The 16970-nt window shown below is 26.3% G+C and overlaps 1 protein-coding gene across 1 annotated transcript in view; it reads left to right on the top strand.

Moving 5' to 3' along the window:
- LOC111618610 (polyphosphoinositide phosphatase-like) overlaps positions 1 to 16970 on the top strand; it is a 72618-nt gene that overhangs the window by 11288 nt on the left and 44360 nt on the right. The window contains exons 2-8 of the mRNA XM_023360166.1: positions 33 to 139; positions 2230 to 2328; positions 2415 to 2535; positions 3644 to 3800; positions 4421 to 4471; positions 6474 to 6651; positions 8966 to 9119. Coding sequence (XP_023215934.1) covers positions 65 to 139; positions 2230 to 2328; positions 2415 to 2535; positions 3644 to 3800; positions 4421 to 4471; positions 6474 to 6651; positions 8966 to 9119 — 835 coding nt within the window. The 5' untranslated portion in view covers positions 33 to 64. The remainder of the gene's footprint in view (positions 1 to 32; positions 140 to 2229; positions 2329 to 2414; positions 2536 to 3643; positions 3801 to 4420; positions 4472 to 6473; positions 6652 to 8965; positions 9120 to 16970) is intronic.

The following is a 16970-nucleotide window of genomic DNA, read 5'->3' as shown; positions in this document are numbered from 1 at the left end:
AAACTTAAAATTTATAAGCTTCTAATTTACAGATTTAGGATAGTTCACTACTGGTATTTGAACAATGACATCAAAGACAACATTTGTTTTTCCAGTTATCAGCAGTGTCCAAAAAATAGCATTATACGAGACTAAAGCTGTAAGTAAATATTCATTAAATTATTATAAAATACTATTAGAATTATAAAGTTTTAAAAAGTGTGGTTAATAAAATTATACAATACGGCTTGATCCACATGCCAAATATCAGATAAAAGGAGGAAAACTGACCAAGTACAGTGTTAATAGTCTTTATTTTGCTAGCAATTTCAATGCTTTTCATTTGTCTGGTGATGATGAACATAAGTTCATTGAAAGTGCTAGCAAAATAAAAACTATTAATGCTGTACTTGGGGAGTTTTCCTTTCTTAACCAAAATTATAATTTTATTAATCAAAGGATATAATTATAAAATAAATTTTATATTAAACTCTCAGAAGCTGTATTCTGGTTATCATCCCTTGTCTTTCAGAAATAAATACCTAAGTCACAAGAGTATTGGTTAAAAATTTATTTTTAGCCAATAATCTTGTGAAGATGGCACACTCTTGTGATAGCGATCAGAATACCACCCTAGATATTACAGCATAGGATTAGGATTAGAGAATATTATCACCTGCCTTTTTCTCAAAAGTGCTAGTTGAGGAGACCAAACATGAATAGATTTATTGGAATGTTTTTGACTATAGTTCAGTTGATAGGTTCTTTCTGCAACTTTCAAAAATCATTAAAGAGTGCAAAAATTCCAGAATAAAACAAAAAAAATCATGGAACTTCTCATTTTTTTAAGTTTTTGAAATATAGAATATTTTAGCAAAGATGTACAAATAATGTTAATAAAAACCAAATTAAAAGATGAAAAGATAATATTACTAAGATGTTCTATTCTCATTTTTAAAATTTGAATAAAAAGAAGTTCTATACACTTTTTTTTATTTCATTCACATTTCTTAACATCTTTTTTGGAAGTATGCAAAAAAAAACCTCATGACCAAACTGTCAGAAGCATTTCTGATGATAAACCTAAGAAATAAGTACAAAACCTCTTCAGAAAATTTAATAGTGTAAAATATTTCACTTATTATGTTTTTAATAATATCAATCATCAAAAAATAAAACACGAACAAAATATCTTGTGCAAAAATTCCAAAACAAAAAAAAAATATTAAATAGAATAATATTAAGAAAATAATATTATTCTTAGTTTACTTACTATAAACGTAAAATAAATATTCTTTGGCTGATGTTATCTTGCTACATGTTATATGAAAATGTTATTTTTTTTATATCATAAAAACATTCGTTAAACAGTTCATAATTGTAATACTAATCTATCATAATTTCATAAAATGTAATTAGTGTTAAAAGTTAGAAAGCTTAATTTCTATTTTAAAATGTTTTCTTTTAATTTAAAAATCATCGGTTTAGGTTCTTTTATATTAGAGATGTTTATTAATTTTATTAACTAATGTTGATTGAAGTATTATTTTTTAATAACTAAAAATTTTAATCATATTATTAAATTTAAATGACTATTGAGGGAATCTGGGAATAAAATGTAGATGTAAATCCTTCACATATTTCAATGTTTTTTAAAGAATGAATGAATGAATGATTCAAATGGTTTTCTTTGTTTTTACATAGCTTATTATTTAATTTCAATTGTGTACTTGAATAGTTTTATTCATATACAATTGTGTATGCGAAATTGAATGTAAATCTTAATAAAAAGGCAATGAAAGTTATTTAATTTATCATAATCATTAAACATAAGCATTTTATATTCTGGTAAATATATTTTAATGAAATTTCAACAAAGTTAAATTTTTCTTACATTTTTCATCTGGTACAAATGATGATGATCCTCAAACAGCTGAATCTCGTGTGCATATTAAAATCAGTATTGTAAATCTTAACCTGATATCATACAGAGATTTTGTTACATTAGTGGATGATGGATGATACACTATGCATTACATTCACTTGTTGCAATAGCAAACATTGAAATATCTGATGTATTCACAACTATCATGTCATGTGAAAGACTTATCGCTTTTATTTTGTCTTATGATTAAAATATGACAAAATATTTAAAATTTTTAACTTTGATTAATATACTCAGATATATATAATAACTTACTTTTATTACTTTATATATTTTTTAAAAAATATTAATGCAATTTTTTTCAGAGGTTCTTTTTGGTTGGATCTAATAATACTCAAACAAAATTTAGAGTTTTAAAAATTGACAGAACTGAGCTGAAAGAATTAATTGTAATTGATGATAAGGTATGTTGTTTGTGTACTAATATACAAAATTAACATAAAAGGAATTTTTGTGTATTAAATGTAGAAAACCCTAAATTTACTTTCAGATGGAATATACTCATAAAGAAATCAGAGACTTGCTTACAATGATAGATGTTGGTAATAGACCAAGACCTGGACAAAAATCATCAGGTTTAAATCGTACAGTGTCTGCATTTGGTATTGTAGGTGAGATGATTTCATTTAAATTAAAGAAAGTGTTGAAGTATTTAATATAAATGCTGGTAGTTAAATTGTTAAAACATTTTTAATTTACTGTTTGTATATAACTATGTACTTTAAATATTATAATGACACGAATACACAAAAATAAGAAATACTTAAGAAAATAACGATTCAGTTTTATGAGATTTATGCTAATGATGATTTACTAATGAAATTAGATTTTTTTTAAACAAAATGTAAGACAAGAAAAATGCTTAATTCTTGAAACCAAATTAAGTTTTTATTCAGTAACATTTTCTTTGTTTTATAAGAATATCAACAGCTGTATTTTAGAATGTAAATATAGATAGATAACAATTGTGTTAGAATAAATAGTTTTTCTTACCTATTTAAATATGGTGTCAAGTTTAAGTTTTATGGATATTGATTAAGTTGAAAGAATCCTAAAAATAACTGCTAGAATAATAAAAATAAATATAACTTCAATATAATTGTAATAAACTTTTTTCAGATCTGATTAAGAACTTGTGCAAAAATTTTAAAAAAGATGTATATTTGGAGAATATTTTTCAAATTATCTAATGATTTCTTATATAAATATTAAGATACCAACTTTGTATTTTCAAGAGAAACAAGTAAAAAAAATTATTAAATTAATATATTAACATTACAAATATGTTATTATATTTAACACTTTATAATTCTAAAGTATTCATGTTTACAGTCATTTTTAATCTTTTACACATGGCACAAATTCCAAAGATGTCTGTAGCCATCCATGTGTGTGAAAGTGTTAACTTAAAAAATTATATGAAATTATTCAACTTAAAATTTTATTATGTACAATTTGTATTCTATAATTCAAATTTATTGTATTTCTTGAAATAATAAAGCCTACAAAAGTTATCAACAAAAATCTTAACATATCTATTAAACTATGCCTGGAAAATTACAGTATATGTCAGATTTTTAAGTTACATTAACAAAATAATTCAACATCAATATTATTTTCACTTTATATTTTTAATTAAAATATTAATTATTAAAAGAAAAATAAATCTTAAAAGTCTTCAAACACAGAAATAAAAATGTATTTAAAAATACATTTCAGGATTTATTAAGTTTTTGGAAGGATATTATATTATTCTTGTAACTAAACGTCGTAGAGTTGCTGTAATTGGACATCATACTATTTACAAGATTGAAGATACTAGTATGGTCTATATTCCTAGTGAGGGAGAAAAATATTCTAATCCTGATGAAGCCAGGTAATTTTCTATCAAATTTTTACATTTATAAATTTAAGTACAGCTGTCCCTTGATAATCCGACAGGTATGGGACCAAAGGGGTGTCGGATTACCAAAAGTGTCCAGATTATCGAAAGTGATTACATATTTGGCATTGTTTTGCTAGCAGTAGCCTACAATATTCCATACTCCAACTGTTTGTTACGTGTCTGCTTCTGTACAAGCAGACACATAATGGGGACGGGTACCTTGATGGGAGGTGCGTCGGACTACTGAGCATGTCGGATTACAAAACAAGGGACAGCTGTATTTATATATTCAAAAAAATTATTGAAAAAACAAATTTTTTAAATTATAGAAATTGAAATGATTGATTCTAAAATTTATAGATTTGATGTAATTTAAATTTTTTGGCTCTTGCTAGATTATATGTGCTAAGCTCTTTTTATATAATGTATTAAATATATGTTAGAAATAAAATAATTATGATGGAATATATACCTGTTTTCATAAAAGTATGAAAATTAGTAATGATAGTTTTTAAATATGAAATATCATTTAATAGTTTATTACTTAGAATCCATTTAACAGTTTAATTTTTAATTAAAATCAATTTTAAAAAAGTTCTAATTTTTATTAGATATGTTAAAATGTTCCAGAATGTGGATTTATCAAGTAATTTTTATTTTAGGTAAGTACTCATAAAATGACTTCTAATATATAGCATTAGTGTAAGTGTATGTGTGTATATATATATATAGTGAAACCTCCATTAATGGACACTCCTGAATAGTGGATACCTCTACTTAACAGACATTTTTTTTTTTACAATCTCCAGACTCTTCAAATATAGGACATCTATAACATTTACTTCTAAATAATGGATACCATCATCTTTAAACTACATTCTGAAAACACAAAGTCACAACCTTTAATATTCTGAAAGAATTAATTATGTATGAAATATTTTAAAACTAAAACAAAGAATCAGTTCAAATAGTCTTTCATAGGACAAATTTTGACCATAGGCATTGAATAGACTGGCTTAAAATACGAATAGGGGAGGAGGGCAGGTTGTGAAAAGCTGAGCAGTATGTTTTATCTATTAGAGAAGAATAATCTGGTTAAGTTGTGAATCACCATTTATCATACAAGTTAATGTTATTAAACTTCTGTCTTATTGTTGGACTTACCAAGAAACCATAAACTTTTTCAAAGGTATTCATTCATTCGTCAAGAACTGTAGCACAGCAGTAATGAAAAAAAAAAAGTTTAAGGTTAAGACAACAGTATTTATTTGGTGAAACTTCAAAGATTATGTTATAAAGGTGATTTGCCATCCACTATAAAGTGTAGGAAGATATTCAGTTTTCTCACATTTATGATCTTAACAGCTTTATAATGGCTAAAATAATTTTTAATAAATCATTTATTGAGAAAAGTAAAAGGTTTGAAAAATTACACTCTACTTGTTAACTAACTACAAAGTAGACAAATCATTATATCAATTTTTATTAGTGGATAAGATCATAAATGATGATATAAATGCAAGAATACTGAATACATTTCTTATTCCTTGAATTGGCTAGCAAATCGCCTTCATAACTCGACATTCAAACTCTTGTTGCCTAAACAGACCTTTGTCCACCCTTCTGTTCGTAATAACAGTTTAATTTTTCTTTTTCGNTTTAGGAAATGAATAACATACCAAAGTATCTTTTTAAATAGAAGAACCAAAAATATAGTTTTTAAAAACTAAAAAAAGATACTGAATAACTGATTTTGTTTCATTAAATACTTTTTTAATCTAAAAAAATTTTGAAAATATATTGTTTTTATAATGTATCAACTAGAGATGTATTGAGTAATTGTTTGCTGATTGTTAGTTGTACTAATAATCATCACTTGACAATTAATTGGAATATTTACTGAGATTATTGGAGTAAATAATCATTCCATCAGAAAAGCATTACTACTACTTAAATTTAAAATTACTAAATTAATATTTCACAAATGATTGTTTAAAGAAACAATGGCTTTATTAATAATAATTCAGAATAATCATGGTGACATATTTTTTTTTCTGTTAGAAATTGCTGGCTTTTTGTATTTTAAACCTGAACTTTTAAGTAATGATATGTTATGGTACTAATAAATTTATATATATATATAAAATATCTTAGAAAACAAAAAAATCTATGCTTTTCTATTAATTTTTTACTAATGTCTACTTAAAATTTTCTTTATTTAGTTAATTTAACTCTGCCAAATAACATAGTGACAGTGACTTATAATAATAAAAACTAATATAATTATTTAGTTGTTTGAATACATCTAAAGAATTTTTGAGATATTTACATCATTATGAAGATTTTATTTTCTTATTTGGAATTAAAATGTTTTAAATATTTGTATACTGTCAATTAATATAAATTATTGTTAATATTATATGAGGAAAGTTGTTCTGTTTATTAAAAATTGAAATTATGAGTTAAAATGATTAAAAGTAGTTAAGAATCAAGCTTATTTTATTCTGTTGTTAGATCTTCTTAGCTTATTTTAACAAAATACTTTAGAAAAATAGAATTTATAAAGAGAATAGAATACATTTTTTATGGAAAAAGAATATTTTAAAATACAGATAATAAAATAGTTCTTTTACTTGCTGTTAATAAGATGGGAATTTTTAATAGTTACAGTTATGATATAACTCACACACTACAGTATAATTTACGTCCTCTGAAGAAAATGACATCTGTTGATTCTCAAAAAATTGAACAAGTTAAAACAATTCCAAGTTGGAATCCACAGATGAAAAGTACCACTGGAACAGCTGTTGAAGTTGCAGAAAATTTTCTAGAAAATTTACAGGTTAATTTTCATGTTATTTTTCTAGTTAAAATAGTGTAATTAAATTTTAATTTTAAGATTAGAGTTTATAATAAAATTCTAATTTGAATTTTATTAGAAAAATATATAAGTTTTGATTATCTTCATTTTTTTCGAAGAAAAAAAAAAGTATCATCCATAAATAAAATGCTGATGTTCATTATGCAACTTTTTATTAATGAATAGTAATTGCCTTATTTTATTAAATGATGCAAATTTAACTTGTATTCTAATATATATATATATATATATATTATAGTACAAGTTTTATGAATGTTACTATACAATTGTAAGTATGTATGGCTTTGTTGTTGCTGCCTGATATCTAATTGGTTAGGTAACCGAACCCTGGAAGGATTTGCAGATAAGAACCATATTTGTGGATGCCAGTGGATTTAGACTCAAAACACCTTTACAGATTTTCCCATTTATTGTCACAAAAAATTGTTGTTTATAGTTAATTCTTCAGTATTTGGTCCACAAAAATGTTCTTTGTGATCTGGAGCAATAGTTTAACTCCTTTGAGTTCATGTGGTGCTGAGCCCAGGGTGGAGTCATTGATGAAGTAGATGAAAAGGGTCACTTAGTTCTTGAAGCCTCAACGATACATGGTTCAGGAAAAAGAGCAGTTTTTGAAATGAATGGTTGGAGAAGCATGTTTGAGATTGGTCAGAGAAGCACATTAGGACCTTGAGATGCAAGTTTATATAAATTTTAATCGTGGACTGAACAATTTAATTGGTTCCTAATTCTGCTCTTTCCTCCCCAATTTGGTCCTTTCTTTGTCTTCAGGTAGAACAAGACCTGATAGAGGTGTGAGAAAGGTCAAATCTCAACACATCCTGACACCACATCTAGATCTCAGATGATGGAATGTTTAAACGAACCTTGGAAGGAACTTTTGCTCATATTTCTATAAGTTTTGTTTTCTCTCTTGTCAAAAATTTCTTATAAGAAGTTTTGCGATAATTATTTATTGATTGAAATATTTTATAGCACTATTTTACGGCAACTCAGAGTGAGTTTGCCGTAATTTTATCCTATTTATGAACACCCAAGCCAAAGTTTGTCTTCCTGGTTTGACACATGAACTTAGGTCATCTGACACATCTATTATTTTTTTTATTCGCATTGTGCTTATATTACAAAATTCCTTTCTTGATTGGAAAACTTTTAAACAAAATTTAGTGAGGGATTCGGACCTCATCCAGAACCTCACACAATATAAAACAATGGCTTAATTTCTACTGTCAGAAATTAGTAGATGTGATAAAGCTGCTCATATTTTTTTATTTTTCAATACAAAAATCTAGTTTTTATCATTTGAACATTAATTAATTTATTTATTATCTTTTCTAAATATTATAATTAACCGTTGACTGATTGCATTTATACAACATCTTTACTCACAAGCTTTATTGCATTTATTAATATAACTTTATTCATAATTTATAATTTACACCAGTGTTCTTGAGAGGTTTAAATCTGGCCTTTCAGGCAACAACAAAAAAAAGGGAGGAAATGATAGTTATAAATAAATATTATGAACAATTTATTAAGAAATGCCAATGGATCATTTAATACACAATTAATTTACTGATTATTGTACATATTTACTGGTATTATTGTTAATTACAAAAGATCAATGCTAGTAATGAATTCAAAAAGGATATATTAATTATCAGTAAGTCAGAACTGCAAAAATTGTCAATTAGCAATAATAATAATAATAATAATAAACTATTGCTTGGTGTTTTTTGTTTTCTCCTAGCAGAGCAACCTAAAGAAAACCTCTTCTCAATTCAACCACTTCATGAATACTTTTTTTTTTATACTCAGCAGTATCCTGACATGTGCATTTTCTGTCAGTCCTGTTTGCATTCATTTCCTGCTGGCAGCAATTGTAGTCCTAGTAATTATTTAGTAAATATTGTAGCAGTGAATAAAATGTTTGTTTTCAATGTAACTTTGTTTTTCTGGTTTGAAGTCTGAAGTGGTTGTCATTAACTAAACAAAAATCCTCAAACATAACTAAATAAAAAGAAATAATAATGAATGAAAAGAAGTCTGATTCCCCTCACAAATTAATATTTTAATATAATGATCTAAGAAGTAATATATTTTTTAAAGTTGCCATAGCTGTATATATTTTTTATAACATAAAACAAACTTTTGTTTTATATTTTTATCTCCCAGATTGTATGTAATCTGTTTAATGAAATTTTACAAATATATTATAAAATTATATAATTGTTGGAAAATGTTTTAATTGTTAAATATTTAATCAAATCTATAGGTTCATTCAGAAGTATTTCCTAAACCACAGTTCCATGCTAATACTCATGCTAATCCTGAGGATAATGCTAGTTCTTCTAGTAGTGAGAATGAAGTTTGGTCTGAATTAAGATTACAAGAAGAACATTTGATTAGCTCTGTCTGCAGTGAGAGTGGTAAAATTTATTTAAAAGATCATTAATGATATAAAATATAATATTGTATCTTTTTAATTAAATAATATGCCAGATGACTGAGGTAATTAAGGCATTGCCATAACACTTGGAAATTTAGATGAAGTTTGGGTGAGCAACTCCAGGAAGGTTTCAGGAGTGGTCTCTCCTGGGTACATCAAGCTCCAGCCTAACATACCCAGGAGAGACCACCCCTCTCACCATCTGACTATTAAAAATTGTTTTTCTGACTAAACCTATGATGGGCATGATTAAAAAGGTTTTCTTAGTGTTCATAGGCAGAGTCAGAAATGGAAAAAGTTGTATATTATTCTTTTCTCTTAAAATTAAATTATTTGTGTATTCTACTTGTAATATATATGTTATGGACCAATTGATTAATAGGGCAATATTTATAATGACTAAAATTGCCATGCAGCTTTCAGCTTGATAAATATTGTTTAATTTATTAAATTGACCAGACATTATGAATAACTTTGCCTGCCCAGGTGATAGCAGTATTCATAGTGTGTATCTGATAAATTATGATATAAAAACCTGAAATTTATGACAGTGTCTAATTTTGTTTGTCATTATTTAAAATGGCCAGGCATTATGAATAATGCCGGTATTAATCACTTAGTACAAAACACACTATATATATATATTATACTTTTAATACTGAATTTGATTAAATATCAGCAAGATTTTTAGAATATTTACAATACCCTAAAAATCTTGCTGATATTTCATCTACTATATTTCTACTATATACTATATTTCATCTTCTAGTACTATTTACAATAGAACATCAGTAAATTCTCAATTTGATATTATTTGCCAACATCATTAAATCTCAGCTTTATTATTATTTTTTTAATAATCAGATAATTTCCTTATTTGTCAAGGAGGGGAATGTGTAATTTTCTTTCAGGACTAAACATTTTGTTCTACCGTATGTAGTTATTCACAATTAACCTAAATTTTTCAGCCAAGTACAAAATAGTGTTCAAGCTATGGCTCTAAACCCATTTCTGACATCAGTCCGGTAAAGACTGCTCAATTGTCACTGGGTCGCTATACTGTGTTAGAATTATGTAGGAGGACTTTTTCTAACATTGAGTGGGGAAGTGCAATGAGTCCGTCAATAGGGTGACTGTTCTCCGAATAAAGACAGTTGGACAGGTTAACAAAATAACATATTTAATAAGCAAAAGCACAGTGAGTACATTAAACTAATATACTAGGTTTATATACAGGCAGAAGAATCATTTTGTCTGATACTATGTTTAAGGACTAAAATATATCGGCTATATACTAAATACTTATATCTAAATTGACCAAGAGAAAGAGTTTTTGCAGATCTGTACTAAATCCCAGTGGTGTGCTGTGACATTTTATAATAGGGAAGCTGTGTTTCTGTAAGAAGCCGACTTCCAGGGGAAATCAGTTAATAGTGTGTCAGTGATGGTCTAGGGTCCATTTGTATTCATTTGTTCAACAAGCCAGTAAAAACTGTAGACTTCTCTAAATGTATTTTTAATAGATTATCTGATGTACTTAATAAATAAACAAGCTCAATATAATCACCTCTGTTATTAGATTCAATAGATTCCCTATGCCCTCTAAATGCCAATTTTTGCTTTGATAAAAAACATATATTCATTTAGATATTTTATATCTATTAACCGTAACTATCATGTTATAATTTTAAATATTTATTTTATATTGTTTACTAATGCTAAATTCTTCTGCTTTGATTTCCAAATTGCTTCAATTTTACAAAAGAATGTGACATTTATGATTTTCATGTCTTTTGTGAGCTTTATTCAAATTATTTAAATCATCAAAGCCATTCTTATTCCACACACTAATTTCGTTTGAAAATAGTAGGCAAGGCTAACAAAACAATTTTTGTATTTTTATGCATCCACAAAGCCATTGTAGTGACCCTGATATATTGAGATATACAGTGTGTGTTGATGGGTAATAAAATAAGGACATAACAGTAAGAATGACAAAACAGTTTAATCTCACGACTAAAAAAAAGAATCATGAAAGTTCTGTATACATATGGTGTGGGTACAGGAAAGTACAATTAACAACAAAGATGCAAAACGCATAACATGATAAATTTGAGTTCACATAGATTACAATTATATACACAGTGGAAACAATCAAATGGCTTTGTCTTCGCTCTCCCAACTTTACAAATGCGAATGATCCAACTCATGTTAAGGGCGACCTGTTGATCATGGACGTGTTCAAGGCATGGTTGATAAATAAAATTTTTTTATTTCTTTAAAAAACAATACTCTCATGGCTATTCTATAGCCTATACACCTACTGTGCACTATTTCAGTTGAACTCACTCAACCTTATTAAATGAACATGGATTACTTCAGTCTATTCCTTAAGTCCCTTTGTTAGTCACCATCTTGATGATGATCCCATCACTGTATCTTACCTCCTTTTTTTTTTTAATTGGGAATCGTCATTTTTCCTTTTGGGGATCAGTCTTCCTCGCACTTCTAATACATAATGGGGCTAAAGTCCATACTTCATAATTCAAATTACAATGTTAATATAAAAGATAGAAATTACAAACTACTGAGCCACTCACTCAGGAAGTTGTTTTACAAATGAATATGAGCATGAGCTACTTTGCTCTTTAATATCTTTCTTAGAAAGTCAATGAGTTTGATTATATGTTTTTTCCTTTCTGATTAAATGATAAACCCAACAGGGCCATTCCTTCCTCTTTTGCAATCAATTCCAGGTAATGCCTTTCCAACTGCCATTGTATGCATTCGTTTACAAGGTGATTGAGAGTCTATCTCTTCTCAACATACACACACATTCTCACTGTTCAGGTTAAATCTATATTCTCCTAGACCAACGGTGGGCAACCCCCGGCCCGCGAGATGTTTGGAAGAAATTATAAATAAATATTTTTTGATGTAATTCGTCTAGTTTAAATTGAATATTATTTTCTGAAGTGTTGTGGCAGCAATGACAGGAAAAAATAAGAGAGNATTAAGAAAATAATATTATTCTTAGTTTACTTACTATAAACGTAAAATAAATATTCTTTGGCTGATGTTATCTTGCTACATGTTATATGAAAATGTTATTTTTTTTATATCATAAAAACATTCGTTAAACAGTTCATAATTGTAATACTAATCTATCATAATTTCATAAAATGTAATTAGTGTTAAAAGTTAGAAAGCTTAATTTCTATTTTAAAATGTTTTCTTTTAATTTAAAAATCATCGGTTTAGGTTCTTTTATATTAGAGATGTTTATTAATTTTATTAACTAATGTTGATTGAAGTATTATTTTTTAATAACTAAAAATTTTAATCATATTATTAAATTTAAATGACTATTGAGGGAATCTGGGAATAAAATGTAGATGTAAATCCTTCACATATTTCAATGTTTTTTAAAGAATGAATGAATGAATGATTCAAATGGTTTTCTTTGTTTTTACATAGCTTATTATTTAATTTCAATTGTGTACTTGAATAGTTTTATTCATATACAATTGTGTATGCGAAATTGAATGTAAATCTTAATAAAAAGGCAATGAAAGTTATTTAATTTATCATAATCATTAAACATAAGCATTTTATATTCTGGTAAATATATTTTAATGAAATTTCAACAAAGTTAAATTTTTCTTACATTTTTCATCTGGTACAAATGATGATGATCCTCAAACAGCTGAATCTCGTGTGCATATTAAAATCAGTATTGTAAATCTTAACCTGATATCATACAGAGATTTTGTTACATTAGTGGATGATGGATGATACACTATGCATTACATTCACTTGTTGCAATAGCAAACATTGAAATATCTGATGTATTCACAACTATCATGTCATGTGAAAGACTTATCGCTTTTATTTTGTCTTATGATTAAAATATGACAAAATATTTAAAATTTTTAACTTTGATTAATATACTCAGATATATATAATAACTTACTTTTATTACTTTATATATTTTTTAAAAAATATTAATGCAATTTTTTTCAGAGGTTCTTTTTGGTTGGATCTAATAATACTCAAACAAAATTTAGAGTTTTAAAAATTGACAGAACTGAGCTGAAAGAATTAATTGTAATTGATGATAAGGTATGTTGTTTGTGTACTAATATACAAAATTAACATAAAAGGAATTTTTGTGTATTAAATGTAGAAAACCCTAAATTTACTTTCAGATGGAATATACTCATAAAGAAATCAGAGACTTGCTTACAATGATAGATGTTGGTAATAGACCAAGACCTGGACAAAAATCATCAGGTTTAAATCGTACAGTGTCTGCATTTGGTATTGTAGGTGAGATGATTTCATTTAAATTAAAGAAAGTGTTGAAGTATTTAATATAAATGCTGGTAGTTAAATTGTTAAAACATTTTTAATTTACTGTTTGTATATAACTATGTACTTTAAATATTATAATGACACGAATACACAAAAATAAGAAATACTTAAGAAAATAACGATTCAGTTTTATGAGATTTATGCTAATGATGATTTACTAATGAAATTAGATTTTTTTTAAACAAAATGTAAGACAAGAAAAATGCTTAATTCTTGAAACCAAATTAAGTTTTTATTCAGTAACATTTTCTTTGTTTTATAAGAATATCAACAGCTGTATTTTAGAATGTAAATATAGATAGATAACAATTGTGTTAGAATAAATAGTTTTTCTTACCTATTTAAATATGGTGTCAAGTTTAAGTTTTATGGATATTGATTAAGTTGAAAGAATCCTAAAAATAACTGCTAGAATAATAAAAATAAATATAACTTCAATATAATTGTAATAAACTTTTTTCAGATCTGATTAAGAACTTGTGCAAAAATTTTAAAAAAGATGTATATTTGGAGAATATTTTTCAAATTATCTAATGATTTCTTATATAAATATTAAGATACCAACTTTGTATTTTCAAGAGAAACAAGTAAAAAAAATTATTAAATTAATATATTAACATTACAAATATGTTATTATATTTAACACTTTATAATTCTAAAGTATTCATGTTTACAGTCATTTTTAATCTTTTACACATGGCACAAATTCCAAAGATGTCTGTAGCCATCCATGTGTGTGAAAGTGTTAACTTAAAAAATTATATGAAATTATTCAACTTAAAATTTTATTATGTACAATTTGTATTCTATAATTCAAATTTATTGTATTTCTTGAAATAATAAAGCCTACAAAAGTTATCAACAAAAATCTTAACATATCTATTAAACTATGCCTGGAAAATTACAGTATATGTCAGATTTTTAAGTTACATTAACAAAATAATTCAACATCAATATTATTTTCACTTTATATTTTTAATTAAAATATTAATTATTAAAAGAAAAATAAATCTTAAAAGTCTTCAAACACAGAAATAAAAATGTATTTAAAAATACATTTCAGGATTTATTAAGTTTTTGGAAGGATATTATATTATTCTTGTAACTAAACGTCGTAGAGTTGCTGTAATTGGACATCATACTATTTACAAGATTGAAGATACTAGTATGGTCTATATTCCTAGTGAGGGAGAAAAATATTCTAATCCTGATGAAGCCAGGTAATTTTCTATCAAATTTTTACATTTATAAATTTAAGTACAGCTGTCCCTTGATAATCCGACAGGTATGGGACCAAAGGGGTGTCGGATTACCAAAAGTGTCCAGATTATCGAAAGTGATTACATATTTGGCATTGTTTTGCTAGCAGTAGCCTACAATATTCCATACTCCAACTGTTTGTTACGTGTCTGCTTCTGTACAAGCAGACACATAATGGGGACGGGTACCTTGATGGGAGGTGCGTCGGACTACTGAGCATGTCGGATTACAAAACAAGGGACAGCTGTATTTATATATTCAAAAAAATTATTGAAAAAACAAATTTTTTAAATTATAGAAATTGAAATGATTGATTCTAAAATTTATAGATTTGATGTAATTTAAATTTTTTGGCTCTTGCTAGATTATATGTGCTAAGCTCTTTTTATATAATGTATTAAATATATGTTAGAAATAAAATAATTATGATGGAATATATACCTGTTTTCATAAAAGTATGAAAATTAGTAATGATAGTTTTTAAATATGAAATATCATTTAATAGTTTATTACTTAGAATCCATTTAACAGTTTAATTTTTAATTAAAATCAATTTTAAAAAAGTTCTAATTTTTATTAGATATGTTAAAATGTTCCAGAATGTGGATTTATCAAGTAATTTTTATTTTAGGTAAGTACTCATAAAATGACTTCTAATATATAGCATTAGTGTAAGTGTATGTGTGTATATATATATATAGTGAAACCTCCATTAATGGACACTCCTGAATAGTGGATACCTCTACTTAACAGACATTTTTTTTTTTACAATCTCCAGACTCTTCAAATATAGGACATCTATAACATTTACTTCTAAATAATGGATACCATCATCTTTAAACTACATTCTGAAAACACAAAGTCACAACCTTTAATATTCTGAAAGAATTAATTATGTATGAAATATTTTAAAACTAAAACAAAGAATCAGTTCAAATAGTCTTTCATAGGACAAATTTTGACCATAGGCATTGAATAGACTGGCTTAAAATACGAATAGGGGAGGAGGGCAGGTTGTGAAAAGCTGAGCAGTATGTTTTATCTATTAGAGAAGAATAATCTGGTTAAGTTGTGAATCACCATTTATCATACAAGTTAATGTTATTAAACTTCTGTCTTATTGTTGGACTTACCAAGAAACCATAAACTTTTTCAAAGGTATTCATTCATTCGTCAAGAACTGTAGCACAGCAGTAATGAAAAAAAAAAAGTTTAAGGTTAAGACAACAGTATTTATTTGGTGAAACTTCAAAGATTATGTTATAAAGGTGATTTGCCATCCACTATAAAGTGTAGGAAGATATTCAGTTTTCTCACATTTATGATCTTAACAGCTTTATAATGGCTAAAATAATTTTTAATAAATCATTTATTGAGAAAAGTAAAAGGTTTGAAAAATTACACTCTACTTGTTAACTAACTACAAAGTAGACAAATCATTATATCAATTTTTATTAGTGGATAAGATCATAAATGATGATATAAATGCAAGAATACTGAATACATTTCTTATTCCTTGAATTGGCTAGCAAATCGCCTTCATAACTCGACATTCAAACTCTTGTTGCCTAAACAGACCTTTGTCCACCCTTCTGTTCGTAATAACAGTTTAATTTTTCTTTTTCGTTACTTCCACTCAGGCCACTTTTGATGAATTAATAATTAATCAACATTTACATTTTGTAGTAATTTTTGTTTATAATTTACATTTTGTAGTAATTTAATTAAAGTATCCCATATAATCTGTTTATTATTTAGAATTCAATTAAAATGTGATTTTTATGGCTGAAAAAAATAAATAATATACTGTATATATATTTTAATTATATACGCTATATACACTAGATGCAAGAAATTTGTTAAATGGGGAAGAAATATGTCATTAGACATTTTTAATTGAATGTACAATAAATAAATAAATAAAATTTATATAACTTATTCCTAATACTAATAAATTTATATATATATAAACTTATCGAAGCATACTTGTATATGCATCCTGTAATAAACCATGTAAAGAAACTTAGGCTCGCCATTTTAAAATATTCTAATTACTCCATAACAACAGTTCAAATGACTAAGGTGGCATCCTATCGCTCTGGGAAACCCGGGATTAGACGGGTCAAAAAATCCCAAGAATTTTTGGAAGTGGTTTATCAGATATGTCGGGCCCGTTCCGGCCCGACATATCTGATAG

The sequence above is a fragment of the Centruroides sculpturatus genome, unplaced genomic scaffold (assembly GCF_000671375.1).
Source record: "Centruroides sculpturatus isolate CEXI.00-Female unplaced genomic scaffold, Cexi_2.0 scaffold94, whole genome shotgun sequence".
Classification (NCBI taxonomy): Eukaryota; Metazoa; Arthropoda; class Arachnida; order Scorpiones; family Buthidae; genus Centruroides; species Centruroides sculpturatus.
This window is presented reverse-complemented; position numbering and strand designations above follow the sequence as displayed.